Source organism: Xiphophorus couchianus, chromosome 1, assembly GCF_001444195.1.
Source record: "Xiphophorus couchianus chromosome 1, X_couchianus-1.0, whole genome shotgun sequence".
Taxonomy (NCBI): Eukaryota; Metazoa; Chordata; class Actinopteri; order Cyprinodontiformes; family Poeciliidae; genus Xiphophorus; species Xiphophorus couchianus.
The window spans coordinates 4,543,108-4,559,873 of record NC_040228.1 but is presented as its reverse complement, the minus strand read 5'-3'; the positions used below and the strand labels follow the sequence as shown (position 1 = coordinate 4,559,873).

General features: G+C 38.4%; 1 protein-coding gene across 2 annotated transcripts; it reads right to left on the bottom strand.

The window, feature by feature from the left end:
* Positions 1-605: 605 nt before the first annotated feature.
* Positions 606-16,019, bottom strand: sdcbp2 (syndecan binding protein (syntenin) 2). 2 transcript variants are annotated; one of them, XM_028038175.1, is made up of 9 exons: positions 15,863-16,019; positions 9,959-10,010; positions 9,032-9,128; positions 7,096-7,196; positions 5,301-5,465; positions 4,262-4,437; positions 3,798-3,969; positions 2,960-3,051; positions 606-2,024 (listed from the first exon to the last, which is right to left on the bottom strand). In XM_028038175.1, the coding sequence occupies exons 2-9, from the start codon at positions 10,007-10,009 to the stop codon at positions 1,970-1,972; spliced, it is 909 nt and encodes a 302-aa protein (XP_027893976.1). In that variant the 5' UTR covers position 10,010; positions 15,863-16,019; the 3' UTR covers positions 606-1,969. The 2 variants fall into 2 exon arrangements, with proteins under 2 accessions (XP_027893976.1, XP_027894053.1); XM_028038252.1 differs by having other exon boundaries at positions 5,301-5,462.
* Positions 16,020-16,766: the final 747 nt, after the last annotated feature.

Below are 16,766 nucleotides of genomic sequence, written 5' to 3'. Positions count from 1 at the left end.
GAATTATGCAGGAACATGTCCTTCATTTTTCTTGTGAAGCTAGAAAAATGACTCGTGTGTGTGTATGGGTGTGCGCGCGTGTGTGTACGGGTGATCTTGTATTTGTTACATAGCAAGGACTTTTTCTTACACCACAATGCGGGGACCAAAGTCTGGTCCCCAAGACAAGTGTTGTTTGTGGGTTAGGTTTGGACTGACGTGTGAGCTGAGTTTAGGTTAGGCATGTAGTGGTTATGTTTAGGTTAAAGGTTAGACTGTAGAAACAAAAGGAAGTCAATGGAATGTCCTTGTAAACACAACATACTTGTGTGTGTGTTCCCCTCCCTAAGTAACCCTGATGTATCCTGAGGTCTAGTTCCTTAACATCAAGCCTGTTCAGGCGTCCATTACCCTGTACAGAATGAATATATATTTGAAGCTTATCTGAAATAACTATTTTAATGCAATAGGAGGGTGTGCAGTGAAAAAAGATATAAAAACAAATGGGATCCATGTCCCTCCACACTGTATGAAGTCAAAAATAAACTCTTCTGTTAAAAGAGCATGATGGAAGCATTCTTGTCGTCTTTGTCGTCGAACTGTGAATCAGTGAGGCAGAATCAGGGTGTGAACAGAAAAGACTTTATTCAGTTTTACAATATTATCTTGGTTACATTTGTATATAAACTTTTAGATTTTTGTAATATTTTTTACAGAATGACAGCATTTTTTTTTTTATCAGACTGCATATGGAGAAAATTCAAAAGAGTACATGCATCCCGAAAATGAACAGCAATAAAAGGAGGAACATGTGGGAATTTACAAGTATAAGGTCGGCGTGTTCATCGGTCACCCGTTGTGAGACAAGATGCAGCAGAAGACAGCAGGAAGTCCTTTCTGAATGACCGAATCGGATTTTTTTTTTTAAGAGTTGTCTGGTTAACACGAGGCACCACAAAGATTAAAAAAGGTGAAATGGATAATACAGGAGAAAAAACCTCTTATAAGGTAATGAAAAGTGCACTTAGTGGGCGGGCCCGGCTCGGGGCCCCCAATGAAATAATATCAGCCATTTCCTCATGAAACACAAGACCATACAACGCTTTACTACCTCTTAACAGGCGACCATGATAATATTCAGATTATTATTTTATTTCCCTCATCCGATATAGTCAGTCCTCCAAACATTGTTTCTTTTCCCAACAGTTCCCCCTGGAACATGCAGTGTTTGTTGCAGCTGCACAGAGGCTGGAACTGTGTTGTTCTAGGTCGCCACCTCCTGGACAATATGGATAACTGCTGCGTTCAGACTTTGAATCGCAGAACAGCAAATTAATAATAATAATAATAATAACAAATGTTAACACTCACAATGTTTGACTAAAACCTGATCCTCATTGTTAAATGAGAGGAAGTAAAAACAAACCACTCCTACTGGCCCCCAGTATATGGCTGTACACTGAAATTAGATTAGTTTATTTTTGATTCGGAAAGCCCATGTGTTAATTCAGATTGGATTATTTACAGAAAAAAAAGGTGTGCAGAGACTACATCTTCTATCCGCATGGCTGCCGATCAACTTCTACAGCATTTAGGAAAGGATGAAGTGTCACCGACTTGGCTCCATACTGAGGAGGAAGATCTGGACTCATGATAGTTTGTGCATGTTTCTTTTTAAAAAGAAGAAAAAACAAACAAAAAAAACTTACTCTATAGTCCTAATCCTGAATTAAAAAAAAAAAAGAAAAACAGATGCGTACTACATATCAGACTACTAAGTTAACATACAGACAGTACTAATGATAAAATGTAGAAATGCGAAGAGTAAAAAAGTTTTTTTTTTAAGAATATGTTACAGGTAATGAAGGAAAACGATTGTGATGTAAAGTTGAAGGCTTCTTGGTATGAAGACAGAAGACAAAACGGTTAAAAATGACAAGAGGAACTATTCTGTAGACATGGTGACGGTTTTCAGCATGGCTGACGGTCCTCACACCTCAGGGACGGAGTGGTCCATGGAGGACCGCAGCAGGCCAGTGGACATCCTGGACAAATACAGTTTCCATCAGCTTGGAAATAAACGGGATGCAATCACATTTATTTCATTAATCCTAGTTCGCTGCAATAAATTAATTAATTAATAGCTTCCATCCATCCATCCATCCATTTTCTTCCGCTTTATCCGGGTGATATCCATGATGATTCAAAATGAGCTCCATTATATTTTTTGAAGGGCAATTCTGCTTACAGAGACATTGTAATCCATTTTATTTATGGTTTTAGTTGTGTGTCGTTTTTATTTAGGTTTTATTTATTGATTTTGGTTGTTTCATTTCATTTAGGATATTCAAAATATTTTACAATTCCAGTGTTAAGAGTTCTTTGTGAAATTAAAGTTTATTTAAACGTTGGACTTGCATTATTAGCAATATATTACTTGAAGATTGTCTCAACAACATTATGGGGCAATTCATCATCCAGTAAAATATGTTATTGTGACCATTTATCAGAAATAAATGGTAGCTTCTGATGAACTGCAGGATTACATTTTCAACATTGTTGCATATTACCATTTCAGAGTAAAACATCACACAATTAAAAAATACTTGAAAAATATATATAGTATAAAGTTAAATATTTACACTTTTTAGGAGATTCAGCTAAATAGAAAATTGATTCAATCTCAGTCAATTTATCAACTAATTACTTTAGAACCGATTATGAATCTCGATCTTTTCTATAACATACTGCTTAAATGACCAATCAATAAATTAAAATTCGGGTTTTATGTAATTTTGTCCAAAAGTACGTTAGCATAAGAGTCATTCAACTATTATTGCAGTGTCTCAGTCTAACTATACGTTTAAAATACCAGAAACATTGACAGCACACTTTTGCCAGTGAGATAATAGAAAAAAATTAACATCTTAAATTATAAATGAGCAGACAGATTAAAATGGAAGGATGGAGCTGGGCGTACCTCTTTATCATGTGCTCATAGATTAACTTGGGCATGACGGTGATGGTCATGGTGGTGGGGGAAGTGTTCAGAATGTCCTTAATCTGAGAGTCCTAGAAAATACAGAGACATGTCAGGAATTAACTCCTATTGGAAAAATATACAGGAGATAAAATTAGCACTTACACGTACAAATATTCTAGAACATGTTCTAAAATATGTGGATGTGTGCAATACCAATGTCAGAACAGACTGCTAAGAAACATTTAGTTGTGATTACATTCAGTGCGAGTACATTAGTTTAACTCTGGCCATCTTAAGTTGTTATTTTAATAAAACATGCAAAGTTGTGTTAATTTTAATCTTTTGACCTTAGTTATATAGTCACTGAATCTTCATTCTAAAATATCAGCATTTATTTCCTTTCAAACAAAGCAGTGTATGCAAGTGTTAGATTCTGTATCCTAAAGTACTACCTGTTAGCTAACGGGGTCATGACCCAAAACTGGTAACATTAGTTTAAGCAAAAAGATGTTGATCCTTTTTCCATTAAAACCTACCATTTGTAACATTACATTTGGCGAGTTTGCATCAGCTTGCAAAAATGCAATAAGCAATCTGGATTCAACTTTGGGTATATTATTTTAAATAGTGGATATAGGGGAAGCATGTTTACTGCATCATGATTGTGTAAAAGGTGAAGGAAATGCAACTGAATCCAAATGCGACATGACAATAAATCCACCTAATCTTACTTTTCCTTTGTCACAACCGTAACAATCCCACCCTGTATTGAATTTTTACATCATCTAAGAGAATTTTACAAAACCGTGACTGATGGGCACAAGAGCAGCCAGACCTTGAGTCCGATGACGTTCTGTCCGTTGATTTCACAGATGTAATGTTCGGTCAGCAGGCCATTGCGAGCAGCAGAGCCGTCTTTGACCAGGGAGGTGATTTTTCCAGACTTGTAGATGAAGCCCACGTGTCCTGAGCTGTCTTTGTGCATGGTGATGGTGCGCTGAAAAGGTCTTAGAAAACAAAAAATTCACAGCGGACAATCAGAGATTTACAATCAGCGATTTAAAAGGGTAAAGCTTCAGTTTTGATGTCCTGGACTTAAATTAAAATGTAGGATTACTACATCATGTAACATCAAAAAATAAAGTAATGACCTCAGTCCTTTACAGTGACTAAGTGGGTGTTTCCTAATACTAACAAGCTAGTTAGACAGCATTTCCTACAGTATAAAACAGAAATGACTGGAATTATAGTTTTATGTCATGTTTTATTACCCGCCTCTTCACATCAAATGGTCCTCACCTGTCCCTGACCACCATCTCGATGCGGGTCTCCGCCGCAGCTTTAAGAGCCTTGTGGGCCTTATCTGTGCTCCAGCCAGCGCAGTTCTGTCCGTTGATCTGAAGAACCTGATCCCCGAACCGCAGCCCGGCCAGGGCGGCGGGGGAGTTGGCCTGGACCAGCTGGACGAACAGCCCCTGACAACCCAAACATTCAGTTAGTGAGCGGAGCAGAGAGAACAGCTCATTTTACAGTTTATACACAGACAATCAACCCCCAGTTCCCTCATTCCTCCTCCCCAAGTGGGTGCTCTGTTAATTTAAGACAGTTTTACAGCACATTGAAGTAAAAAAGTTTCAGCATCACATTTTATCTAAATAACTTAAATAAGGCTGCAAAACTTTAATAAAGGTGTTGTATCCTTTCTGAGATTATACACAATCTGTCTCCATATACCATTTCAATGTTGATGGGGAGGAATCAGACTTCCATGTAGTAGCAATGTACAGTATTTTCTGCCCACTATCAGGGCCATTTCCAAAAACGTCACCTTAAATTAGTTAAGGGCTTTCTCTACTTTCATAAAACTCTCCAACAAGCAGAGTTCTAGATTAACAGGTGACAAAACATGGGTAATCTTAATTTATGGACTCTTACTTAAAATCAGGAAGACACAAAGTTTTGACAGTTTGTTAATCTGTAAGTTAGTGAGAGAACCACATGCCTTATAGCATACTCTGTAGTACTAACATTTGGTCTACCGCCTATTTTTAGAATTAGCCTTTGACAAATTTTGGACCCTCTAACAAGAATGTCACATAGATGATCAGTTTGGGCAATGTAGTGGTTATCACAATTTCTAAAGTTTCAGGCTTAATCAAAACATCATCCAACTCAACCGAGAAATCTCTTATTTTTACACACAACCAAGTGCCGTGTAAGAAAGGGCCCACCTCTACAGCACATCAAAAGCACTTATGTGGAACAAGGTGTTAAAAATCAGTGTGTGCTAAATCATTTACGCGCGGCAACGGCGCGGGCGAGACAGTTGCTAACTCACGTTGTCGATGGCCCTCAGCCGGAGCCCGACCTTCCCATCCTGGTCCTTACAGAGGATGATCTCTCGAAGGCCGGGACGGATCTCTGCCCTCCTGATGCCCATGTCTGTTCCCGTCACGGGGCGGACCATCGCCCCCAGGCCGGAGCTGGAAGGCAGCGCCACCTGCTGTGTTGGAGGAGCAAAGAAGAACAAGAAGGTTCAGAAAGAAGGAGAAGGAAGACGAAAGATTGTGATTTAAAAAGAGCTATTCACATCAACTTATTTTGGTAAATTTACATTTCTAAAAAGAAAACTAAATAAGATACCGTTTTCCAACCTACAATTTACCAACAAAGGAATAGGATGACCATTTTTATAGACTCAGCAGTCTACAATATTGAGAGATATGTGCCATCTATATGTATACACATATTTATATTTAAATATACACACTTACATTACATATATATAGTTGAAACTAGATGATTACATACACTAAATAAAAAGGCACACATTTTAAAAGAGTTGTCCCTGATACTGACCAAGTGCATGTAAAGTCTTGATTTTGAGGAAATGTACAAAATAACTTCTAAAAAATGTTTGACAAGTTTTCTGGCAAATAGAATTAAGTTTGGTAATTCTGACTAAGCTAAAACAAGAAAGGTTTGGTCAGATTTAACTTCAAACAGTGAGAAGAAGTGTGTCTCACTGTTCAATGTATGTAAATATTTGGTTTCAACTGTACATGGGTACACAACACATATACATCTGAATACCAGTCTGAGCTTTTATAATCTCACATTTTAAGATTCTATTAAAGCTCATCAAAACAGCACATAATTTGAGATCATTCAATCCATTCCACATTTTGACACTGATAAATATTTCATTTGTATGTGGGAGGATTGTGTTTCATCACCTCCTTCAGCAGGCAGAACAATTAAAAATGCTTTAGAAAGCTCACTTTTTCAGCTTTCAAAAAGAAGATGAAAAATGTGAAGCATCAAGACAAGAGTTTGAATCAAACAGCATAAAAGCCGACAGGCTGGGGGCAGGAGCACACTGCTGGAGGAGCGTGAAGGGATCACAATCTCCCATTCAGCTTCAGGCATTGCAGTGAGTCACTCTGCAGACTGGATCTCCTGCTCCTGCTGGGTTGAAGCCAGAGCAGCAGCTTTCTGTGTTTCCAATCCAACCTGACCTCTTCTGGTTGTAAAAGGGCAGTATTATGTGTTTTCCAGGCACAGATCGCCATTTTAAAACTCAATCCAGTAACCACGTTGCCATCAGTTATAGAAAAGCGATGACAAATAAGACTTAAAAGAAATGTGACTTCGTAATTTAATGCCTTGAAATTAGGCATCTGTTTCTTTAAGAAACTCCGGCTCTTTCTGAAACTCCACCCTCATAAACTCAACGCAACATCGCTTTTCGGTTAACCCTTTAACAATGTTTTTACCAGCGTTTCACTGAGAAGTATTTTCTATAATGAGCTCAGCAGATGCACAGTTACACCAGGTGTTTGCTAATTGCTGCTGGCTAGTCTGAAGGAGCTGAGAGGGGGAGTCATGGAAGCTCCAAATCTGCAGCTCTTAGGAGAAGCTTAGTCCTCGAAGGCAGCTCCACATCCATCCAAGCATTTTGCACAGCTGAATGGTTGCCATGGCGACTAAAGGATTTTGCAAACATGCATGAAAGAATCAAGGCAGCATTTCAGGTGTGTTTTTAAAAGTCCATTTTACATAACACTTCCTATTTAAAACAAACTAACAAGTCTGATGATAATGATGAAGCAAACAAACACTAAAATGCTTACATCGTCAGCCACAGGAACAAGAGCCAGGTTCCGCTGGACTTCATCGCTGTTGAGGGCCAGACCCATGTAATCTCCCAGCTCCTCCAGATTAGGGTACAAACCTGAAAAAAAGAAGATGCAAGATGAAAAAACAAAATGAGTGGGAGAAGACAGAAAAGATGGTCCGCCCTCTGTTGGAAAGAAAAGCTTCCAGAAATCCAGTGAGGTCTTTGTTCAACTTTGAACACAGACACAATCAGCTCTTCACTCACAGGCGTAAAAACACCTGATAGAATATCAGATGATGGCAGCCATGTTGTACAACAGCAGTGTTCAGTTACAGATTACTGGAATTAGCAGGTTTTTCCTGCTTGTGAAGACATGACCACATAACTGTATGTTCTACAGTTACTCATCTTCTTTGGTCTATAAACAAATGTATAAACAGAAACAAAGCAATTAGGTGATGCTAGTTATGATGGCCTGCCAAGTATAAACAAGGTCACCCTGACCAGCAGGATGGAGATTTAATAACAGGAAGTAGCTGAGGAGTTAAAGCGTGACTACTAATGGTACTAAATAAGACACCAGTGAAATAATGAATAATAATGACCAGCAATAATGTTGATTGATGGGTTTCCAGTTTGGAAATAAAAAGATTGAAAGATTGGAGTCAGTCATAAATACAAAAATCTTGAAATTTGGCCTCATCGTTGACAGTGACGACTATAAAAAAATAAAATAAAAATATCTGTCATTGCCTATATTTTTCAGGCAACACAAAATTTTGAGGAGCTTATCTTTTTATCTTCTTCAAATTCTTAATAATTACAATAATTTTCCTCCACAATGCTGCGTGTACCAGAAGACTGCAGCGGTAAGTCTGTGTCTGTGCCTCAAGTAACCCAATGTGGTTCCAGACCTTCTGTCCTGGTTCTGTCCTAAAAATGCCAAACAAACATGGTGGATAGAGAATCTGATTACTCTCTAATCAGCTGTTAAAGAACACATGGAAGGTTTTCAAAAGTACTAGTTTGACTGACTTCACTTGTAACAAGACATTTTTCTCCTGCTATGAGTGAAAAAAAATCTGCCAGTGGAACCAGAACTTCTTCATTAATATTAAAGAATCAATGATTTAAAACAAGCTCCTATATCTTGCTGAAAAGTTACTTGTAAGTTAGTTTTGTCTTAAGGCTGCCTTGGCAGTGTGAAAATAAATTTTGCAGAAGGAAATATAATGCATGTCCAATACACTAAGGATAGAGGCATTGAAGCATGCTGACATGTCAGATCAGAAACCAATACTTGATGAAAATCTTGCTTGAACAACAGCAGATCCGCTGACATGTTCAGGTTTAATGGGACAAATCTTTAAACCTATCAATTTTATATTAAAGTAATTTAAAATTAGCGTATGCATTTTACTACAATATTTAATGCAAGAAATATTTTTGTCAGTAATTCGACCCTGTTTCATCTCCTTCTCCTTCAACTAGACTCCAGTTTTCCTCTCGAGCTCGCTAAATGCCCGTGAGTCTCTCCTTCACCTCCCTTCGCTCTATCCCAGCACAACTGCCAGAGCCTGTCGCCATGGCGACTCGCAGCGAGCTCTGCTGAGGTGAAAACAAAAGAGGAAAAACCCACAGGACTTTGCATCCAAATAGAGAGAGGAATCTCTGAAGGGGTGGGAGAATGGGATGCGGGGAAAAGGGAGAAGATTAGCAAAAATTCCACTGTCTCTAATCTCTGCCTATCTTCAGTCCATTTCAGATGATTTCAGAGCAATCATGTGTGCCACTGACAGAATTTCACACAAAATAAGGTGGTTTCCTACCAGACAGACAGAAGCAAAGAAAAAAAGAGCAAGAAATAAAAACATTATAGAAAACTCTAGGTAACTCGGAGTGGTTCTGTTTTAAACGCTTTAGCACTCGCAACACGGCGTGCGACTCACTGGATCCTGGCATCCCAGCAGTAACAGGCCGAGGCTGGTAGGTTCCCTCAGTGATGGCCGGCATGGGGGCGGTGCTCTGTGCAAACTGGGCCTGAGCCTAGAAAGCAATCAGACACAGCAGTCAAATGAAGGCTTAGTGAAGCAGATTCCATTCAGAACAACAGAAAAGGACAAAACAGAGACATGATGAAGGTCTGGGGAAAGATAAGGCAGGAATTATTATGCGCTCGTTTGGTTTCAACTATGCTAAACACAAATCTGAATCAGTATTCAGAATAAGTAACGTGGAAGCTAAACAAATGAGGGCTGAGTGAAGACTAGAGAGGCACTCAAAAAATGTCTATAGTGCGATGATTTTAGCTTCATCAGCCTTTACCAGTGATTGTTTTTTTAGAAACTCACATATGAAACTGTGACACACAACACACTTTGGTGTGGCTGTTGATACCAAGTGAAGAACATTCAAAGGGACTAATTTTTTTCAGAAACAGCGAGGTGTGCGTCAGAGTTACTGTATAAAAAAGGTGATTAACTGCGCTAAATTTTTTAACATGCTAATATTTATGTAATTAATTCTTTCAAATAAACACGTAAAGTTCCGGAACCTGGTTTTATTTTACAATTTGATTTTCTTTTGGTCACCGGTTCAGTAAATCTGACCGCTCAGAAAAACGTAAATGTTGCTCTTTTATCTTCTCAGATCCCAGCTTTTGCAGAGACATTGGATCTGGCTAAAACCTGATTTCCCCAAGAATCTTATCTTTGCAACATTTTTCAGTCGAAAGAGCTGGGATCCAGTTAGCTTCTTTCAAACAGGCCTTCACATACGCTCACGTAGAATTGGTTACTATAAACGACAAATAATGACTTAACATCTCGGTGAATCAACATGCTATAAACAGAGACATAGCAGCACATTTTTCTTACCTTGATGACCTTGTCGACCTTCAGGTCTTCCAGGGATGGATACAGAGACATTCTGAGAAGAAAAAAAAAAGAAAGAAACATCTGTGAGCAGCAAGGTTTTACCTTAACACCATGTTATCCATTAGCGTAGAACTTAAGCAGCATTACTGAAACAACTGGATCAAACTACTCTGCAAAGCTGAAATGCATTACTGGAAGAGATTAGGTCAATAAAATATTAATACTTCAGCTGTTAAAGCCAAACACAGGCAGTTTTAAAGAAGACCGTGCCACTTTAACAGACAACAAATAGACATTTTATCCAAAATAATCTAACTGAAGCCTTAATTGAAATAGCGTGAAGGAAGCAGGAAAGAAAGTGGACACAAAGGTACAAGCAGAGGGTTGTGTTTCTCCATGACAATACACTTTAAATTCCCTTATGGTCTCCTGAAAGCACAGTTTAGCTCCAGCGTCATTAGCTTGGATCTAAACATGACAGAAGCCTGAAGCAGTTTGTGGAAATGAAAGGAAATCAGCTGACTGAGGTTGAGCAACGGCTCAGCCCAGCTGGGCGAGTCTCTCAGGAAGATAACGACAGATGCGACACCAATTCTCTCAAATGACTTCATTACCCACAAACCTACTTCTGCTTCAGCAAACGAAAAGAACTGGAAAGGTCAAAGTCCACCTGTGGATTTATTGCAGTGGTAGTAGCTGTCGCTCTTTTATCTGATTGTCCGCCTCTTATCAAGGTTCTGGAAGGAATTTTTCCAAAGGCAAACATTTGTGTTTGGTTTTATTTGACCTGCACCAAACAAAACGTTACAGAAACACCACCTTGTCCAACAAAGGGGTGTGATTTATCACTGACATTAAGTTCCATCCAATCGTCCACAGATCATGGCTTCTCTTCTTTAGCCCACTGGGGTTGTCCAAATTGTCAATATTAGTTTTACTATTTTCTCTCGTTTGTTCAATGAGAATATCAAATTAAATACAGAAAATGTCAACGAGAACTAATTTTTCCACCATAATTTGGTGCACACATTGGCCCCTCATAGCAGTACATACCCACTTTTTGTACCACTGATTAACTACAGTGACTGTGTATAAGTTCAGTGATACAAATCACTAGGGTGCATCGATTTATCGGTGCTGATTTATTTCATTTTGGAGGCTTGGTGATCGGCCAAATCTTTTGCCAAAGAATATATATTACACTGTTACCATCAACTGAGGATCTGATCTCAAATTATGACCCTTGATCAAATCTGCTGCTAGATATTATTTATCAGAGACACACAAACACACTGCCTTACAGAAGACTACAGAAGTTTTTTTTAAAAACATCCTTAAGGCAGGTATGAACTGATACACGGTTAGTATCAGCTCACCTTGCATCACCCTCAACATAGTCGGGTACAAAACTACCTAATTAGAAAATGAGCCTTTAATTTGTCTCCTCATCGTTCTCTAAAATGTTAAATGCAAAGGCTGTCAGAGGCTGCACAAAGATGGAAACAGAAAGTGGCAGAGGAGCAAAATATGGAGAAACAAGTAGAAGTAGAACTTCCTGGATGTTGTTGTTAGGCTATAATCCATAAAGGTCATAACCCAAATTTAATACCTGTTCTCAACTGTTTTGTTATCAGCTAACCCTCTCTGTAGATCATCAGCTAGCAAATTTGCAAACTGCTAAAGAGGAGACTATTCTGTGTAATAACATGAACCTTATATCGAGCTACTTATTCAAATCCGTTTTTTTTGGTGCAACCGAAATAAAACGTAGCTGGCTGCTGCCTCTTTCATAAAAAAAATCTAAATATATGAGGAAGAAATAAAAAGCACAATATTTCATCCAATAGTAATATTAAGGACAACTTTACAAGTCTTTCTAGCTGGTGTACAACGATAATAGAATATATATTATAAATAATAATATAGTTGTTTTGAAGCCCTTTTCACGTAACGTAGTGGCAATGGCATAATAACGCAGGAACATAATCTCCAATGTCTATAAACTTTGAATTCTAATGAACAATAAACACCACAAGACATATTAAATATCTAAAATAAGTTAACAAAACAACACACAAAATTAATTATGAAGTGTCTGTAAAAGAAACTGATCTAGTTGAGGCCAAAGCATCAAACTGAAAACTTTCATCATCCAATTTTTGGTAAAAAAAAAAAAGAAGAAGAAAGAGACAAAAGAAACAAAATCATGCAAATGGAAATTATGGAGCTTGTTTTAATTTATTATGCGTTTAATTGACTTATTGTGACTTACAGTACTTGTATCCCTCACACAGATCCACTGATTAATAATAAAGAGGTCAGTTGTTTTCATACCTATTGTTGTGGACTGTTCTTCTCTGAGTAATATTAATTTATCAAGCCTTTTCTATTATTCCACACTACAAAATGAGTAATAAAAGTATATGACCCATGTTAATATTGAATTGGCTCAATATTGGGATCAGCCAATAATCAAAACTATGATATTTGTATCATATCAGAAGTGAAAAAGTTGTATCGGGACATTTCTAAAAACGATTAAAAGGAAAAGTCCTTGTTATTAAATATGCTAAAAATATTCTTCAGGATGTAAATCAAAGTGCAGACGTGTCAATAGTTGCAGATCTAGGAGGTCAGTCCATTACACAACAATGTGTCGGTCACAAGACGTGTAGATAAATCACTTCCTCATTGCACAATAGAAAAACACCAATAGGTGAATGATATCAAAACTACTAATAGACTTGTACTTTATTGATCCCTTGGGAAGACTCCCTCAGGAAATTGAAGTTACCAGCAGCTCTCAGGCAAAAAACAAAGATAACACACAGTAAGCAAAAGTGCAAAAGAATACAAAAATACAAATTAAATACTAAGGTAGACACTAAATGTGAGTAACCAAAACCTTAAATTATGCAAGAAACAAGGAATAAGAATATAGAATATAAATAAATATAACACAAAAAAAATTATAAGAATTTGGCGGATAGATTGACCAGTGATATCGTATTGCACAATGTGGTTTGACCTGATAAGTATGGAGAAAAATACAAGGGGTCACTACTCCTTCTACCCTCTGTCCTGTGTCACCCCCCCCAATGAGGAATTGTACAGTCTGAAGGCATGGGGACAAAAGAGTTCTTAAATCTATTGGTCCGGCACTTGGGAAGTAGCAGTCTGTTGCTTCCCAATAATCAGTCTGTTATCTAATACTAATAACAGTCGACCATGAAACGGCTTTGCTTTCCTCTGAATTACCAGAGAAAGCTAAAACACCACACTGAGTCTAAACAGACCCTTCCCACATAAACGCACCATCCCAAATACCAAATGTTTAATATTCCCACACCGCTGACTCATGTTTACATAACCACAGTCTATGGGCACAGAGAACTGCTCTGACACAGACATGTCAAATCTGCAAAGAACCCCCAAAAAAAGTAAATATGCCGGCCACAATCGCATCACTGAGACACCTCAGTCCTCCAGCTTTACTCCAGCCACTACTCTATTCTCTTCTTCGCACTCCTCACACACACAAGCCCATCATTGTGTTGGCGCACAAAGAAGGCCATTTTAAATATCTTCTGCTGTTTACTTTTCAGCGATGCGTTTGCTTGCTTTGTGTTCTTCTCTCGGACCGACCTGCGGACTCGACGTGAATGGGACTGGAGAGAAAATGGGAGTTTGAGCAACTCCTGATGACATAACCTTGTCCTAGCAACGGCAGTGGAAGCTAGTCGTCGACATTATTTATTGCAAGATTTGTAAAATGAAACAGAAGCACATTAAGTCACAACTGGCAATTATTTTATAGTTACAAGCAAAACTTTTCTTTTCTAGAAGTCAGACTCACTTCAAATATAACTCATCACCAAAACTACATTTAATGGTTGGGCATTGTTCTCATTTATTTTTCAACTTCAGGACATTTGATGCGTAACCGTGATGCGTAACTGGAAGAAGCTAATTAGCATCTCAAAAGTAAAAATAATACCCAAATTACAACTCCCAAAACCCAGAAGAGTTGAAAAGGACCAAAGAGCATGGAGAGAGGGAGAAGCAGAAGAAAAGGAGGAGAGTTAGCAGAGCAACTAACAACTAGCAACTTTTTTCGTGGAAAAAAACTATTTCCAAGCACTGTTCAGGTGAAATCACTCAATCAGGTTTATTCATATATTGTGCACAATACAGAGAGCTTGTAGGGCAATCAGTAATGAAGCAGGTCTGGATGAAAAGCTCTGCCAGGCAGAGACACACATGAATTTTATACAAAGGGATAAGGGATCCTAAACAGACTGGTTCCCATGCAGCTTTGAAAAACAACGTCCAACCTTGTACATGTAACCAAAATAGCTTAACTTGGTGGGAATATACAGGAACTTAGAATAAACATATAGCAATACAACCAGCAGGTGTGACCTTACTTTAATTTTTCCACTACAGTGTCAAACAGGACATTTTACTGTATTGTTTCTGCTGCCTGGATGTTGAGCCTTTAGTATGTCATGTATAACGGTGACACTGTCAAACAGCAACAATGTCTTCAGTCAGAGGTTTCTTCTGATTTGTTGTGAGACTAACTGCTACGAGGATCACCATCCACAACAACTCTGAAGATATGTGAATGGTAGGAGTTACGACAACATTTAATTTCCCAACCATCTATAGCCATACCAACCCTCCACACCATCGCAGTTGTTCAGGGAAGCTGGCAGAGTTCAGACTGACAGTAAAACACACAGAATACTGAATTTACTCATTCCATGAGTAATGAATAAGTATGAAAACTTGGCAGATTAAAAATCTAGATATTAGTAAGTTGTTTTTCAACACTCAGTTGTTGTGTTTACTAATGCTAGTTGCCTCTTGTGATGTCATCAGCCTATATCTATACAAAGCATAGTTAGCCTGGTCGTTTGTTATTTTCCATTACCGTTTTTTTTTTTTATCCTGTTGTGGAAATCTATACTTCACAAGCCAGATAGTTATGTATTCTCATCTTTAGTATATTTCATCTTCCTCGTAGTCCAAGTAATACGTAACGAGGTCAGAGAAATGAATGTAAACAGAAATACTCGGGGAAATAAACAAACTCAGTCACTTTCCACTGCTTCTGTTCAACCCTAGTATGTGACAACCGCTATTAAAAGCAGGCGGAAGCTGGACAGCTAACTTCAGGGGGCCTGAACGAATTGGTTGGATCCAAGAATGTGGTGTTTTTGGCAGCTTATTCCGGTCTGGTGACATGGCTGGGAAAGCAAAAAGAGGAAGGGAGAGAGGGAGGTCGGAGGACTGATGGGAAAATATGAACTGACCCACACCCTGGACACTGTAACTGCTAAATATGTCTTTCATTACATCAAGTACAGGCAAATAACAAACCAAACTCACGGACATATAACAAGGCAGTCGCTGTATTTATTCCTATAGGTGACGTAAAAAAAGGGTTAGAAATGATAAATGCGGTGTAAGGTGATCTCGTCTAGATGTAAAAATTAATAATCTAAACAATATTAGTTTAGGTTGTTTTGCAACCTAAACAACTTTATTAGGGAACTAAGGTTGCATTTGAGAAACAAAACCTGGCCAGTCAACGTAAGCTAGCCTTACTGCATAATCATTAAAAATTAACAAGCCTGACTGGTTTTAAAAGACTTTTGTTAAAACCACTTCACGACCAGGCAGGGGGGAAAAAACCGATAAAAGTAAAAGCACCGTGTGTGAAAATCTGACGGCAGACAGAGCCGCGGAGCCGCGAAGCAAACCGTCTTTGTTCCGACATAAACAGCGGAGGAGGCGGAGGGGAGCTAGCCGAGACGGTGTTAGCTTGGTGGGGGGAAACGAAACCCATCACCGCTCAGAAAGGGCTCACCTCAACGCTGACAGAAACAGCAGCCTCACCTGCTCGGTGTTTGTGTGGATATCAACTCGAACCAACAGGACTCCCACAGAGTAGCGCTCTCCCTTTATTTTGCTGCCTCTTCGTCGCTGTCTGAAACCTGAAGGGGACTTCTGGAAAGTGATGTCACTGCTGGCTTCCTGCTCCGATCCACGTCAATCAGTGTTGACGCCGGAAGCCACGCCCCGTATCGGTCACATGAGCCATGACTCGCCCTTAGCATTTTTCTCCGCTTTTTATTGACATAAGAATCTGGACAGTACATTATGAATAGCTTTGACTCCAACGACAAGGAAGTTGTGGAAAAACATTTAATTTTTGCATCTTTTTTTAAAGTATTTACGGGAATAATCAGTCTGGATTCTGTTCATATTAATTACTGTCTTGTTGGACCACATTTCTTTCAATAAAGATTTGGAAGAAAAAAAATCAGATCAGCTAACCAATAACATTTGTACTGGGAAATTGATAATAGGATACTCTATCAGCAAGCACACTTCTGCATTTTTATGGGATGATTTCTTGAAAATTGTGATATTGGTTGGAAAAATGTTTGCTACTTAGTAAATATATATATAAAAAAAGATTCCTGCAGTATGCCTAAATATTCTGCAATGACCCAAGGTAGACCCAGCTCTAAGGTAATCACCTGTCTTTTCTGGAACTGTCCTTAAACTGATCTTTTGATGTTATTTTGGAAAGACACAATACATACAGTATTTTATGACAGTATGTCTTCCTGTCCACTTCATATTACTGTAATCAAGACCAATATTATTGCAATTCACCTTTACAGGCCTACAAGTTTTTATGTAAAAACAATATGTTCAAAAACATGCAATTATCAAAATAAATACATACATAAAATCTTTGGAGGTCCTGAAGACCAGAACACTTTGTAATGAA